The sequence below is a fragment of the Papaver somniferum genome, unplaced genomic scaffold, assembly GCF_003573695.1.
Source record: "Papaver somniferum cultivar HN1 unplaced genomic scaffold, ASM357369v1 unplaced-scaffold_137, whole genome shotgun sequence".
Classification (NCBI taxonomy): domain Eukaryota; kingdom Viridiplantae; phylum Streptophyta; class Magnoliopsida; order Ranunculales; family Papaveraceae; genus Papaver; species Papaver somniferum.
The window spans coordinates 16,256,883-16,273,292 of record NW_020622934.1 but is presented as its reverse complement, the minus strand read 5'-3'; the positions used below and the strand labels follow the sequence as shown (position 1 = coordinate 16,273,292).

The following is a 16,410-nucleotide window of genomic DNA, read 5'->3' as shown; positions in this document are numbered from 1 at the left end:
AATAGGGATGTCAATTAGGTCGTTAACATCAAAAAAATCACCGAAGTCCTTCATGCCTCTTGAAATATTACTACAACCTTTTCTTTCAATCATTAATTTGATTTCATTGAAGTCTACTCCTATGCACCAAAGAAGATTTCAGATAGTGTTCATAAGACTCAGTTCACTCCACATTCTCCTCCTTTTCAAGACTTTACAAGGGTCATACACATCAGAGAATAACTAATTGAAATTATTAATAAGGTTCCTAAATTGAATGTCACCTATAATGTGGGATTCCATGCTTAATTTATTAGGATTCCAGATAATTAAGATACCACCTGGCCTACCAATAGAGTCTAAAGACAACCAACTATTAGCACCACCTCCCCAAATTTGTGAAACCATAGAGTCAAAGAAGGCTTTCAAAAGAGTTTCTTGAAAGACATTAAGGTCAGGATTCTGTATAGCAATTCACCTTTTAATAACTCCTCTTTTCTTAGAGTTTCTCAAACTTTTTACATTCCAAGAGATAATGTTTAACATGATAAAAAGGATGAAAGAAAACCCGGAAAATCAATTATCAAGAGCCAGACGCTCTTGTGCAGCAGCATGGATCAGAACCTTAATAAACTCGTAATGAGATTGTGGTAATCCTAATTGCATTGACACCCCAACCGTTTTAATAAATTCAAACGTCGTATGGTATTTAGAGTCAAGATAAGAGATTACCATTGCTTCTTTTTCAGGATCAGATAAAGCTTGCATGAAGAAATCACCAGTCGGAGAGAAAGGAGAGGATTGTCTAGAATGGCCATCACTTGAACGAGAAGACGTCGAATTAGAAGGTATGGACACCATCAGGTTAGTTGGGACCAATTGTTTTAGTCGGCATTTGATTTCGCCTTATCTGGTCCCTAGCTTTCGCATCTCCATGATATACAACAACATGTATGGATTAAGTAAACCTATAATGCGAATTATAGTAAGAGAAAAGTCTTCACAATTCTATTAAAAGAAGAAGAAAAAAAATATTTGCTTTGTGTTTACCTAAATATCTCATTTTCCAAACTCGACATCAGCCTTCATTGTTGCCTCTTTGTCGTGGTTTCCTTCAAAAGTCATAATCGCTGTCTCTTTTTTGCTACCTCTTTTCACGAAAACTCAAAGTATAGAGTATGTGCCGGGAAGTAGAGTGATCTTTTATATAGAGTTCGAAACTTGATTGCAAAGAAAACCATTAGAACTGTTATGGAACTATATCCAATTGTATGGCAATGCAAATATAACAATATAGACGATTTCCTTTAATTTCCTTTAAAATCAGATTAGAGGATATTTTTTCCTTTATTTCCTACGAAATCTGATTATTCCGTTAATTCTTTTAACGTAATCATAGAACTTAAAAAAAAAGGTAATTACAGGTAAAGATTAGTGGAACCAATAGGTAAATTTTGCATAAGATTTTTTTGGAACTATACATATTTATTTCTCTATAAATATTTGTTGTTTAATTTGATATTTGATATCTCACAAATATATAAATATGTGTACATATTATACCTGGATTTATATTTTTTTTGAATTTTTATCATAAATATAGTATAGTAAATATGTGTACATATTATACCTGGATTTATATTTTTTTTGAATTTTTATCATAAATATAGTATAGTAAAATTTTTTTTTGAAAGAATTCGCTGGATATGATTTTTTTTAAAAAAATATAAATTCGGTGTAATTATACATGACAAATAACGGGAGTCATTTGTTGGGTGTGTATCGACCACCTACCCAATCCCGACCACCTACCCAACCCACACCGCACGTTGCTCCATCAACGCACACCAATGGTTTTTGTCCAAGCTTTCTCGTCCAAGCCAATGAGAAAGCACGGTTACAGTAACCAGCCAAATGGGAGGAACAACGCACACCAATGGTTTTTGTCCAAGCTTTCTCGTCCAAGCCAATGAGAAAGCACGGTTACAGTAACCAGCCAAATGGGAGGAAGAGTAAGCTCAGGGATGGTATTGAGTTTTTAGGTTTGTTGATGGGAAAAAGTCAATAGAGACAATTTCCGTTACAAGTTGGAAATCTTGGAATAACATCCACCTAATTCAACTTCCCTTTACAAAGTGATGATCAGTTTTGTATCTTTTCAGTTGCTGACTAATAGAAAGTGCATGTAAAATGAAACCAATAATAGTTTTAGACGTCTTCTCTGGGAAATAATTTTATTTTCAGAAATGTATTCACAGATTTTTCCTTTTTCCTTCTTGGCAAGTTGTTGAAAGCTGATTAGTGAATTCCTGGCGAGGTGCTTTCCTTTGCAGATGCGCAGAAGTGACGGGAATTCAGACGATAAATGTAGTGACGATCAGTACATTTGGAACTTAGCTTTTGTTTTCTCAAAGACCTGTTCTGCAGCGATGGCACCATTCCCATCAGCCATCTTGATCTCCATGCTAGCCTTTTGATAGAAGCCAGTACCCCTCAGGGCATCTGCGATGAAGTCATCAAATCCAATTGCTATGGCTGCTTCCGCTTTGGCTCCATATACCAACCTCTGCAAACCCATCAGTCCAAAATCAGGAAACAGAACAATAACATTAATATTTAACATTCTACAAACAGCTACAATCAATCACTTCCAAAATAGTGGAAAGTGTCTGTGTGTGAGAGAGAGAGAGGACCTTGATACGTGAAAGGTGGATTGCACCAAAACACATTGGACAAGGCTCGCAAGATGTATATATTTCACAGTCAGATAGCTCGATTTGGTTGAGCTTCTTGCATGCCTACAAACATACAAATCATGCACAGTGAGTTAGATAATAGACCCATAACCGATCAAAAAAAAAAAAAACATAAATAGAACCATGGATATTGAGAATTTTAATTTTTCTTTGAGTTATAATATGAGATGCAAAGTTGGTTGCATATTCAGACTACAAATTAGAAACATATGGTTCCTCTGTTCCAGCCCGCTGCATTAAATTCTGTCACGAGCATGGGCTCCGGTTGAAGATCAGAATCACAATACCAGAACTACAAAGATTGCCTTCACAATAACAAACTCAGACTATACATAGACAGAGCACCTCATGCAAATGGGTTAATAATGGTCCTGCATGGGAACTAATAGATGACAAGATCTCTTTATCACACTGTATTATGAAGGGTAGATGCAAAGTGATTTTCTTTTTGTATCGCCGCAAGAATGTCTAGATGTTTAGCATCATTAAGAAAAAAGAAAAAGAACGAAACATAAAAAGAAAAGACTGATAAATTTAGTTCTCTAGGTGTCTATCTAGGAATTTGGATGATAAGCTGGATTTTTGACACAAGTAGCCAACTGTTCCTAAGTTTCAACCTGAAGGAAAGAAACCTCAAGATCCAGTATCATCAATTCATCTCTAAAAAAAATTAATGACATTTTTACATACCACGCGAGAGGTATGCCAACAAATAGTTCATCATGGTAAAGTAAGACCTATTGCAGTGTCAAATGTCGTACCCAAGGCCAATCTCACTCCACATATGGTCACGGAGTGAGCAATATGAAACAAGAAGTCCGAGCTGCATTATTGATCGATTCTGTTCTTTCTTTTTTACCCAAAGAGTACTCTTTTTGATGGACCATCCGGTGTCTCTTGTATTGAAGGAATCCTCTAGATGAAGAGGATTCTATAGAAATTTCAAGATTAGAAATCCCCTAGAAACTGTCTACAGGTCCCTTAGGCTTACTGCTTATGTACTTTCACGTTCACTAACTTTGTCTGCTGAATACCACTAGACCTACACAACTCAAACTAGACTAAGATTGCAACATGAACCCTTCTGAACCCATATCCAGTAACAGACACAAGTTCATGGGTCTCACAACTCTTCTGGTTCTTTTAAGTTAAACAAATGAAATGCATGCTACATTGCCTCTGCAGCATGTCTAAAGCTGCTTAATTGCTTATAATTATCCGTACAGTCTAATAACATGCGAAAAATCAGATAATACTCTGTACAGATATATCTGACATGATAATAGAAGTACAATTGGCTTTCAGGTCTAACCTCTCTTATTGCCGTCACCTCAGCATGGGCAGTAGGATCAGTATGCTTCAAAACCATGTTGTGACAGCTCACAACTACTTCATTATTGCGAACGACGACTGCACCGAAAGGGCCTCCATCTCCATTATCCACTCCTTTGTATGCTTCTTCAACTGCTTTTGTTACGAATTCATGGTCCTTGTCTTGTACAGCTGTTTGAAGCAAATAGAAACAAGAGAAAATTTAAATACATCATAAATACAGCTAACCAGCTGAAGGATTTTTAAACTTCTCTCACTAAAAATAAAACAGGAAGGCGCCTTGGCGTAATTCCTATTTCCAAAGGATGTGAAATTGCTAATACACTATATGTTCATGGACTTTTATTTGAATTACAGCATAGCAACTAATAGAGCTAGACACAGAAGTCTCATTCAAAATAGTCTAATAGGAGAAATACATCCCCATATGACAACAAGGTCTACCCCTACATGATTAACATCTTCACTTAGCTTCACTTGTAACATAGTACCAAAAACATACAGTTGCACCAGATATTCAAACCCGCAGCCTTTAGGGAGAAATGTCATTACAACATTTATGTGGATCGACGGGGGACCCTAGACCACTACTGCACCGGTTCACCCAATTTAATAACTCGGCCTGGTAGTCTAGAGATGGCATTATCACCAGCACTACACTCAGTCGTCAACATCTTAATCACTTGGACACTTGACTAAAACGAAGGTGCAAATTGATGCAGCATTACCTTCTTGGTAACCAGAAAATGCAGTGGCAACAGATATAGTTCCATCCTTGGCTTCGACAACTGCAGAAAAGAAAAACAAACAAGATGGCAGGCAAAAGAGTGAGGAGTTGAATCATATAGGCAAGATGTTATTCTCTTTAAAAAATTCAATATAATATACTAATATTGATATTCCAAAGCAGTCATTCAACAACAAAAAATCGACCCAATGCAACAACGAGGTACAACAGGGACATAAATGAAATCTTATATCATTGAACCTTTATAGTAAACAGATTGAGTAGAAATACATAAAGAGCAATAGGACTTCAATTATTATCATTTACAGGAAGTGCATGTTACATCTACAACACAATCACTATCAAATTACCATCAAACAAAACCAGAAAGATTCTAAATAACAGTAAAAGATATGAATTTCGATGCCAAAAAAGAACTACAATCAGAAATGTACAAATCAAACCAAGGAATTTTTTTTTTTTTTTCGGAAGTACCAAATGGGTAACCCCAAAAACAATGAGGCATAAATAATCAAACGAAATCAGGTTGATACGCAACGAGAATAAGCTGAGTAACATTATGACATCACCATGAACCAAACATAGAAATCCAATAACTGCAATAACTTTAACAGGACAAAGATCATACCAAAGATTTTAATACATCAACTGATTTCAATAAAAGCTAATCCAAACATGCGGGAAACAGAAAGTAAAATTGATTGAAAAGAAATGGAATCAATAAGTAGATCCTCCATGCAAAAAGAAAAAATAGATCCATGAGGAGACATTTTCTTAACAATTAAAAGGGAAAAAAAAACAATCCCAATGAAGATCAGGAAAAAACAAACACACGCAGATGTTAAGATCCCAATGAAGACGAAAGACTTTGATGTAGTGTTTTGCTACCTTTAGCTTCTTCCATGGTGGGATTGAGAAATTGGAATGGGATTCAGTGATCAGACAGATTTCGGAGAGAAATAGCTATTCAGAATTCAGAACAATGTTAAACTGGAAGAATCTGGATTCTAGATAGAGTTTGGAGGAGGTTGTCAAGGAAAGAGGAAGGAAGTTGTGTGGAGTGGGTATTGTATTCTTTTTTGTGTTTTATTCTCTTTTAAATACTGAAATTTTATTTTAATAAATAATAAAGAGAAATGGTCAGCTGGAAGAAGGATGATGAAGAATATTCACTGAAATTGTCTTCTGTTCTGTTGTTCCTGTAAAAGCCCAAGTAGTACAGAACTAGAATAAGACTAGTCTTGAACCGGTTGAGCAGCAGTGATTGATTGAAGGGATTGAATGAAGCAAAACTATTTATAGTCAATTCGCATTTACACGTCACTTAAACCCGACCAACTAGTTATTAGGTTCACATGCAGCAATCTCCAGCCAGAGCGCCATCCAACCGACCATAATAATGGACACAATAACAGTACCACACGGAACAAAACGTGCAACAATATGCTATTTCTCCCTATTTAGATTTGGGTTCTTTGAGCCCCAATATGTGAATGGAAAAGTCAAAAAGAAAAGAAAAAAGATTGAGCGACGTTGTAAATGTTTGCCATTATTTACATGAAATTGTAGTGTTGTTTTAGATTAGAACTCATTCTTTTGTACCTACAATAATTTTGACGAGACGACTAAATCATAGATTTAAAGATTTTGCTTCCGGTGTATATATATATAATCTTTTCTCTACAATTCCGAAAAGGTAAAAAATGTCTTGTGCAATCGGTGGGAAGAAATTGTGCTTGCAAGGTGATTAGAGGTGGGAGTTAAGAAATTGACGAGAATTAACCTTCCGGCAGGCGTTATGTGTTTTGTCACCCAACTTTTGGTTTTTCTTGCTAATCGTTGAAGAAGAGGTTTGAAGATGTGCCGAGATGATCTTCCTAGCTTGTGAACAGGGCGGTTTGAAGTAGTTGGCATGACTCCTCAATTAAAAACTCTACTCCCTAAAGCTGAAATAATTAAGTAAACCAATTTTCGAGGGAGGGCTAAAGATAACAAGGAATAGCGTGCATAATAGGGCATTACTCATGAAAAGAGTTTGGTGCAGATTAACCTGATTGCATTTAAGCCATATCGTGTAATGAGAATTATCTCAAGAAACAACCAATTTTCTAAAGCATCTCTACAAACCTTTCTTCATCCAGTAGACAATGGGAACAACTTACAGTCCTCATACCTACCTTTCAAAGTCATGTCTTCTACCGCATCAGAAATGGATTATCAATCCCTATCCAGGCTAACTGATGTATTCGGTTTTTGTCGAACCTTGATCCAATAGAACGTTACCTTATCCAGACAGTAACAAATATCATTACTCCCTTTTCTCAAAATTGGATACATGATAAACTAAATAGCCTCCGCCACTTGCATCCTAAAAAAACATAAACAACCACCTCCCCCAAGAAAACCCTAGGACATGATTATCTGGCCGCACTTGAAGATTGGAAAGTACATTACTCATCCTGATATAAATGCCTAGGACAAGAGGTTAATAAAACTAATCAGAACCCCCTTTCATTCACCAAATTTTGTGGAGCTTACCATGTCCACCAAAACCCATCTTTTCTCGTAGAAAGTAATTAACGAAGGTCAACCGACCTTCTATCCTAAACCGCATCCATCTTACCAGTTCTAGCCTATGCCTACAGTGCAACTTTGAGCCAAAAACAGCTGACCACTTACTCATCCATTGCCTAATATCACTTTTATCCTGGAACACCCTCCTCACTCGACTCTCAAACAACCAAAATGCCAATACTTTTCCTCCAAACATTATAACTCCCCAAACTACCATACATCAACTCATACAACAACCAAGCCCGTACTCAACCGCTGTCCCCTTCAATTTTCTCTTCTGGTATGTATGGTTAGACAGAAATGAGCTTATATATCATCACAAGAAAACAATATCGAAACATCCTAATGGTAGCACTTAAGAAGCAACATGAGTTTTTTGGGCAAAAAGAGAACCTACTTCCTGTGATACCTGGAGACTTACCAACTATTAATCCATCAAGTGGAATAAAAAGAAAAACAACCATATCAGTGCGATGGTCTAGCCCTCACATGAACTGGATTAAGATCAACACCATGAAGATGACATGGGCTACCCAGGGATTCCAGGTGCGGGATTTATATGCAGAGATTCAGAAATATAAATTATGTTGGCTTTAGGAAAACCTCTAGGAATTAAAACTGCCTTATTAGCTGAAACTTGGGCCACTAGCCTCCAGAACCGCGACAGAAAGACAATGGCCAAAAGTTCTATTCAATATGGATTCAGAAAACCTCTTACGACTCATAGCCTTTGCAACGACACCGCCTTGGTATATTTATGGAATGATCACGGAGATATAATAGAGAATGCGCACCACATTGTATTATCCAGCATAACTATGGGTAAGAAAATCAGGCATTAGATGACCTAGCTGACTACGCAACAAATGTCAGTCAAACTGGAAATATTTCGACTAAAATATGGGACCAGACAATCAGAACTTTTCTTAGCCAGATTGCATTAAATGACTCTTTGAGTATCATATATCCTCGTGTCATCTCTCTCTAAGTATCTAATAAAATTCATGCTTCAAAAAAGAAAAGGTATTCCAGCTTCAAATCATATCAATTGCATAATCGTAATCTTGTACGATCCATCATCAGGAACCCCAAACTGCCATGATTCCTTAAAATTTATGATTATGATTAAAAATATGTTAGAGCACTGCTCGGTCGAACTCACAAGTGTTGATATATCAAGCTTATTGTAAAACTTAGTTGTCAAAACTATATCTTGATTTCTAGTGTACAATTAGTTAAGTTTCGGTCTAGGATGGTGGAGTTGAGAAACGAACCAGTCATCATTTGTGTTCTACCGTTTGAAGGCGAAGATCAACTGAAGATTTTGGAGAACTTCATCAACAAAAGGTAAGTGAAGACTGAACCACCTATTTCTCAAGTTATATTCACCTTTGTATCTTGAGATGATTGTCGCATAACTAATTAGACTGGATTGCATAGACATGAATTTCGAGTCGAGAATTAATTATTTAGTTTACGAATTTCCCGAAATATAATGACTAAGCTTAATGAACATTTGTTCATACTTGATCAAATTCGGTGGAAAAAAAAATCTATTGTTCGGAACCAAATCATGATCCAAGTTTATCATTCGAGAATATCCTGAAACAATGATATGTATCATTGATGTTATTCAGGAATGTTCCGAATCGTTTTAGAGAAATATAAAACTATTATATTCGGAATACAAGTCAGTGTTATCAGTCTTACAAACTGAGAAAACTTTTATATGTCTGAAGCCATATTACATGTATTTGTACACGTACCGGAGTAGCATATATCGACTTTCAGATTTGTGTGATATGCATACTCGTACGTACATCATGGGAAAATCAGTTTGTTTCGTGATCCGGATAAGTATGTATATTCGTATACAAACCATTGTGGAACTATGTTAGGGGAACCGGTTTAAAATAATCAAACCGGTATGCGAGCCAAAATAGTTATATGTTTTAGATCCAGTTTAGTACCCAAACCGGTACGCAAGATGAAAGTTTCGTGAACTCCGGAACCATCAAAGGTTCTAAGTTTGCAAACCGGTACGTGAACTAAAAATTTCTATAGATTCCGAAACTTTGAGTTGGTTCAAATTTTGCAAAACGGTACGTGAATTGAAAAGCTCTGTAGAGTCCGGAACTCGGTAATTTCATAAGTGTGCAAACCGGTTTACGAACTGAGAAGTTCTATTGACTCTGGAACTCGATTATTGCATATAAGTTTGCAAACCGGTCCACGTACTGTTACTCATCCGATTCACGAACGGTTCAAGTAATTGTACTTTGTACATTTACAAACTATGTCGATTATGATTCAATTGCGATTAAATTATTTCCTTGAAGTAATTTGCATTTGATCAATTCTCTAATTAACGCTATACTCATTTGATCACATGATTGTGACTCAATATTAATGTCTTGTGAACATGAAAATGAGTTCATAAGACATTAATATTGTTAGAATCGGATTACATGTGTGTCCACAAAAACCAAATGTGTAGCCTTTGATTTCATAACTGCTTTGCCATAATTGGATTACATGAGCACTTATAAAAACCGATTGTTGATGTGTTATGCTAGGAATCAGACTTTATATATATCCAGTAAACCGATTGTTGTAAGAAAAAATGCCAATTTTTTTGTATTTTTTTTTGTTAGAATCGGATTACATGAGCACTTAAATAAACCGATTATTAATATGTTATGTTAGGAATCAGACTTTATATGTGTATCGATTAAACCGATTGTATACCTAGAATTCAAAGATATGCATTGAATTCCATTGTTGTTTGCTGCTTATCTCAGTATTCTCCAAGGACAACAAGGGGAAGAAACAAAGGCAAGCCGAAAAGAAATATAAGACGAAAAATGACTTTTATTCTCCTAAGAGTTTGGGACCTCATCGATAAGGTGGTAAAAATTTGAATGCTTCCTATCGAAGAGTCTCAGGGAGTAAATCCAAAAGGATCTGCATTAATGACCCACCACCTCAAGCGGAGAAACCAACACAATAAGAATCTGATTCTGATACGCCTACTGAAGAACAAGGTGGTGATAGATAAGTTTCCGAAGAAGAAAGTGGCGAGGAGGAAGTTAATGAAGAAGAAAGTGGTGTCAAGGAAGTTGGTGAAGAAAAAGTGAAAATGAAGTTGATGAAGAAGAAAGAAATAATGAAGGTAATGAATAAAAAAGTGAGAATGAAGTTGATGAAGAAGAAAGTGAGAATGAAGTTCATGAAGAAGGAAGGGAAGTTCAAGAAAAAGTCCAAGGAGGAGAAGCTCAAGAACAAGGTAAGAAAGATGGTAAGAATGATGGTCCAAAAAAGAAGAAAGGGGACCACATGTCTGGACCGCTGAAGATGTTTCCTACCGGCCATAATGATCTCGTTTATGGGTTACCCGGCGATGAAAGAAAGTTGTTACGGGGGTACAAAGAGAGTTGGGCCACTGTCGTCTTCCATACCATAGTAACTACCTAAACCTTATGTTATGTAAGATAAAATTTATTATCTGTCTAGTGTTTTGATTATTGTCTATCGGATTTGATATGTTTTATAGGATCACAAGGATGTCGTTCATCGGATGAAGCCATGAAGTCAGTGAATATGATGAAGAACTGTCCACTGGAAGCACCATAATCAACCATAGGAGAAGTTGAGGAAGTAATCGAGCTAGTCAAATCTATGGGGTTGTTGGATGCAGTCGATAATTTGGTTCTTGGTTACGACAAACCTCTTGCTTCCGCTTTCACCGAGAGATTTTACGGGGAAACGGATACTTTCCATCTTCCGGTTGGCGAAATACATAACTCCAAATGATGAAAAGTTGATTACCGGGCTAAGCATAGAAGGTAAAGCCGTGAATCACAAATAATACCCGCACGAGATTGAGTGGGACAAGATTTATACGTTCACCAAGAATGTGTTCCAATGGGATGAGGAGATGACCAAGTCATAGATGCTAGTAGGTAAAGCAAAGCAGAGGATACTCTGTCTCGCACGCTTGAGGTACCTCTTTATAGGAACAAAGAAGCTTCATGCACAGGGAAAAGAGGTAACCAAGGAACGTATCTTCACTATATCTAATGCATATGTCCTCTACATCCTGGGATCTGTTATCTTCCCCGATGTTTCTGGTGCCCGTGTGAGCGCCAACTTTATTCAACTGTTGCAACCATTTGATAAGATTCACGAATACTCTTGGGGCACTGTCATCCTTGCACACTCGTTGAACGAGTTGAGAAAGGCTTTTAGGGCTCAAAGGAACCAAATCAGAGGGTCTCTTCTGCAGCCGTGGATATATTTGCACTTCCCAATATTTGCTGAGGGCTTTTGAGAACAAGCAATTATATGGTAAGTGTTATGGAGACAAGTACAACTTCAACAGTAAGTCGAAGTCCCGAAATGAGGAGTATCTGAAGTTGAGTCGCCAGTTGGTCAACTTGACGACGAAAGATATTGTGTTTCACCCTTACAAGGAGGATTTGGCTAAAGGGAAAGGAAATATAGTTGGTTGCGTTGAGCAAGAACATTATTTTGGGCTTTTGTTTCACCCAAGATGATATGTAATGTACAACCCGACAAGAGTCGCAAGATCCTTGTGGAGCACAAGAAGTTTTAAATCGATGAGAAAAATAGCGAGTCATTGGATAATGATATTTAGATTGTTCACAACCCTTTACCATCATCTAAATACTGGGATAAGAGAAGGTACGAGAAACATGATATGGATGGTCATTCGAAAATAGATGATGAGGCAATTCCGGGTTACATATCATGGTACATCAATGTTTCGCATACTCGATTGATACGAGTAGATGAGAGGCCCAATACACAAGACAAAGATACAACTCTCGAATACTTGTTGTGTATTGTTACTCAATTACGATTTTTTTTTACTGATTTTAAGATGATTTGTTGAATGTTTGTTGTTTAAAATGGAAATAGAGAAGACGAATTGGGAACTTGGTAACCCAATCAAGGTTTTAAATTAGAGAAGGGAAAGATGTTAAGGCCAATGAAAATACATTGATGAATTGAACAGTCTCGAAGATGTAAAAGTGGGTGCAAAGTTTGGGGAAGCAGTTGTGGAGAACACAAAGAAAAAGAGGAAGAAAGTCACTGCAAAAAGGAAGTCTCAAGGTGAATCGAGCAACGCCCAACATGATGCCGGCAAAGAAATACCTTCTAAACAAGGACGAGGTGGTCGTGGTGGTGTTGTTGATGAATGAATGGTTTCTTTGTTTTCCAAAATTATGTCTTTAACTATGGATAATCATGGAGTCAAAACTTATGTCTTTAACTTATTGTCGAATTATGTTTGGTGATGTTCTCTAGTTTATGAATGACTGAATATGGTTTGTTTTGAAAACTGTTTGTGTTTGGCTAAGACACGACAAAGAAACCAGCTACAATGTGTGTGCAAAAAATGCAGGATTCTGACAGTTTTTCCAGTAAAAATCGGTTTACGTTTACCTATATAAAATCTAATTACACCATTTTTCCAGGGGTACAATTTCAGTATCGGGTTTTGAGGGTGCACCACATAGATCGATTCTGAAAATTTCATTCACCTGGTTTGTAAGTGTTAAAAATCGGCTTATACAGATACTTTTACAGTCCGATTATGAAATAAAAAAATCCATAATTTTGACAACCTTCAGAATCGGTCTATGTGGACATTCCAAGTAATCTGATTCTAGTAAGGAAAATCGGCACTTTTTCTGTAATTTTTTTTTTGCCAAGAATCAGATAACGTGTGCAGTATTAAAAACCGTTTGTAGCAAGGAAGATTTTATATGATTTTTCTAGTCCAGAATCGGTCTATGTGTACATTCCTAAAAACCGATTGTGTGAATTTATTTCGAAAAAAATAGTCGTTGAGTCTTTATATATATAAGACAACCTCTTTGAGCCACCCGTATATCACACATTGAGCTTAGAAAATGGAATGGGATACGGAAGAAGATATGCAGCTCGTAAAATCGTTCATCCCCGTCTTTCACGAACGTCTCAACGAACTATATTCAATGTTTTGGAAGAGAGTCAAAGAGTTCTATTAGAGCGCACCACTAATCCAAAAAACCGTAAATGGAGAGACTCATCTTTTCGATTCCAATACATAAAAAACTCAATGCGAGAGTATGTTAAAGTTAGAAAAATGGTGAACGACCATCATCCACAAACTCCTCGTTTTGAAAAAGTGAGTAATCCGATATTTTAATACCTATCTCATCGTTTAAGGTTTGCATACAACATTGAATAATTGATTTAGTTTTAGATGCATCGATTCAATGGCCTACGACGAATTCGTATTGGAGAAAATAATTTCATTCACCACAAGGAATTTGTGGTGTTGCGCCGTCGATCTCGAAGGTTCATTGACGGTATATTGATGTGCCATATTCAAGAATTCGCATATTGAATTGTCATATATATGTAATGCGCTAATTTCCTAAACTATGTAATGAATATTTGGTTTCTGAAAGTATGGAATAATCAGATTATGTGGGTATCCCTAAAAACCGATTATGGGTTTTCTTCGTCAATTGAAAAAACTCTACCCAGAATCGGTGTACTATTGTACTAACATAAACCGATTACGGGTCGAGTTTTTTTAAAAAAAAAAATTAATTTTTTTTTTCAAGTTTTGATGATGGATTAAAGGTAATTGATTTCAGGGCTAACTAGATTAAACATCACTTAATCATCCAAATTAGCACTAATTAATCAGGGATAATTTTGTCATTAAGTAAAATGGTCGGATAAAGGGTTATCCATTTTACTTCAAAATATATATTTTTTGTATTGTAGTCGCAGGCCCAAACTAGGAAGGTAATACATCCCCAACTCCATTCTAAGTTTTAAATATCGTTTATCACCAACTTTAAAATTATTAACAAAACAAATTATAAAATATTTGTGACAATTTGGATGATTTAAAAGCGCAATCAACGGGAAAAAAACCACATTACCTCAATCTTTGTTATTCACTCAAAACCACTAAAATCAGACGTAATTTCATTGAAATATATTAGCAACGAACTAAAGATAATTTTCTTTCATAAGTATCCGTTACAAGATTTTAAACGAACTAAACAATAAAATTTTGATATCACGCACCTTTTAGTATCACAAGATACTGTAAATAGATTATGAGATTTTTGGTTAAAAAATTAAGAAAGTATAATACAAAAATATTACGTGATAGTGATAGGGCCTTTTATGTCCAAAAACCTTTTTTTTTTGAGAAAATGATGGTGTTTTTGTATGATTTTGTGAATGTCATCGTCTCTAACTTTTTTCCGTTCAATATTTTATTCACAAATATTTTTGAAGGGGAAGAATTAGAATTGATAGTTGTATGTTTACATTGTAAGAGAAAGTCATCATGTTCATGTCATTTATTACAATTTGAACTCTGGAGTTTTGTTATTATCTCCTGGTTTGAAATATGTGTACATCCTTGTTTTCCTCCTTGCACGTATTGGATGATGATCTTCAGATTCTTTGAATTAGTTATTGAGATTCTTCCATAATAAATGTTAAGTAGTAGGGTTTAATTGCTTGTTCGTTGAGGAAATTTATCAGGGATATAGAGTTTGTTTTAAATATTACAAATTGTCATTCGTGTTGAAATGACAACTTTGATGCTCTTACGAGGACCAAGAATCCACCTACCGGCGTTATTGTTATCCCTATTGGAGTTTCCATGGATTTTGTTGCCCAGAGGATAAGGTGTCTACTGTTGATAATGGCAAATGTTAGTTTGCATATTTAAATATGTTGTGAATATTAAGGATTACATGTGAGACCTTCTAGTGATGATTTATTGGAGCCCTATACACTTAAAAGTTTCTTACCAGCTAAGGCACGGATTGAACGACACAATGGGTTTATGTAAGTTCTTATTACCAGCTAGGTGGATTCTTGGTCCTCGTAAGAGGTGTCTACTGTTGATGATGGCAAATGTTAGTTTGCATATTTAAATACGTTGTGAATATTAACATGTGAGGCCTTCTAGTGATGATTTATTGGAGCCCTATACACTTAAAAGTTTCTTACCAGTTAAGGCACGGATTGAACGACACAATGGGTTTATGTAAGTTCTTATTACATCAAACCAGTTTTCGTGGTTCCATATATATATATATATATGTCTTTTTGTTGTTTTATAAATTTATTAATTCATGAGCACACTCCCACCTCAGTTTAGCATTATTATAATTGTGTTTTTGTCGACAAGATCGTTATTGGTACTAATTTTTGGTAATTAGTATGATACAAATAATATTAAAGAATTTATTTTTGCAATTTATGCGGAATCTGTTATCTATCATGTTAAGCTGAGATGACTTAAGTAACCATGTAACTCCAAAGTTATTTGCGAAAGAATTCAAGGTGGATTGCTCATTTTGTGTTTTTGAATGTTTTTTTTTTTTTTTTGTCTTTCTTTCCTACATCTTTTTTTAATGAAAACAGTAAAATTGACATGTTTCTGAAATCTGAAGGATTATTTATTGATATGAGTTCATTTTGTCGTGCTTCTGTAGTCCGTTTTGGTTAAAATTACGATAAATGCGGAGATTAGTTTATTTTACAAGAAGTTGTAATTTAAGAAAAATACCACGACATCCCTGCATTCATAAGTGAGAGATAAGTTTTAACAAAAATATACATGGTTCCGTGGTATAACAGTATGTTCAAATAATAATCATTGGACCTCTAAGTTAAAGTATGCTGATATATATATAGGTGACTGATATAATAAAGTATTATATTTTGCAATTGTATTAGTTTTCAGTCATTCAATAATTATTGAATTAATTTAACCCAATAATTATTGAACCACTTATACTTTGTTTAGCATGGGTTTCATGTTGAAAAAAAATTATCGATAAAGAATTAGACCACTTACACTCTGTGTAGCACAAGTTTCATACTAGTTTTATTTGTATTTGTTTGATAGATAAAGAGAATTTGAGCTTACAAATGCTAATGATTGTTGGACTCAGGTCATTGGTATCA

The 16,410-nt window shown here is 35.5% G+C and overlaps 1 protein-coding gene across 1 annotated transcript; it reads right to left on the bottom strand.

Annotated features, from left to right (window-relative positions):
• Positions 1–1,986: 1,986 nt before the first annotated feature.
• On the bottom strand, positions 1,987–6,064 carry LOC113334882 (guanosine deaminase). Its single transcript, XM_026581103.1, has 5 exons — positions 5,704–6,064; positions 4,796–4,855; positions 4,048–4,238; positions 2,673–2,777; positions 1,987–2,545 (listed from the first exon to the last, which is right to left on the bottom strand). Exons 1-5 carry the CDS (start codon positions 5,717–5,719, stop codon positions 2,357–2,359), a joined length of 561 nt encoding a protein of 186 aa, XP_026436888.1. The 5' UTR covers positions 5,720–6,064; the 3' UTR covers positions 1,987–2,356.
• Between the last annotated feature and the right edge of the window lie 10,346 nt (positions 6,065–16,410).

Bases quoted from the DNA above. Each gene is read 5' to 3' on its own strand.
- LOC113334882 (XM_026581103.1), bottom strand. The intron at 4,239-4,795 runs GTAATGCTGCAT...TGCTTCAAACAG, and splicing joins ATTTTCTGGTTACCAAGAAG to CTGTACAAGACAAGGACCAT. The intron at 2,778-4,047 runs GTTAGACCTGAA...GTATGTTTGTAG, and splicing joins AGGTGACGGCAATAAGAGAG to GCATGCAAGAAGCTCAACCA.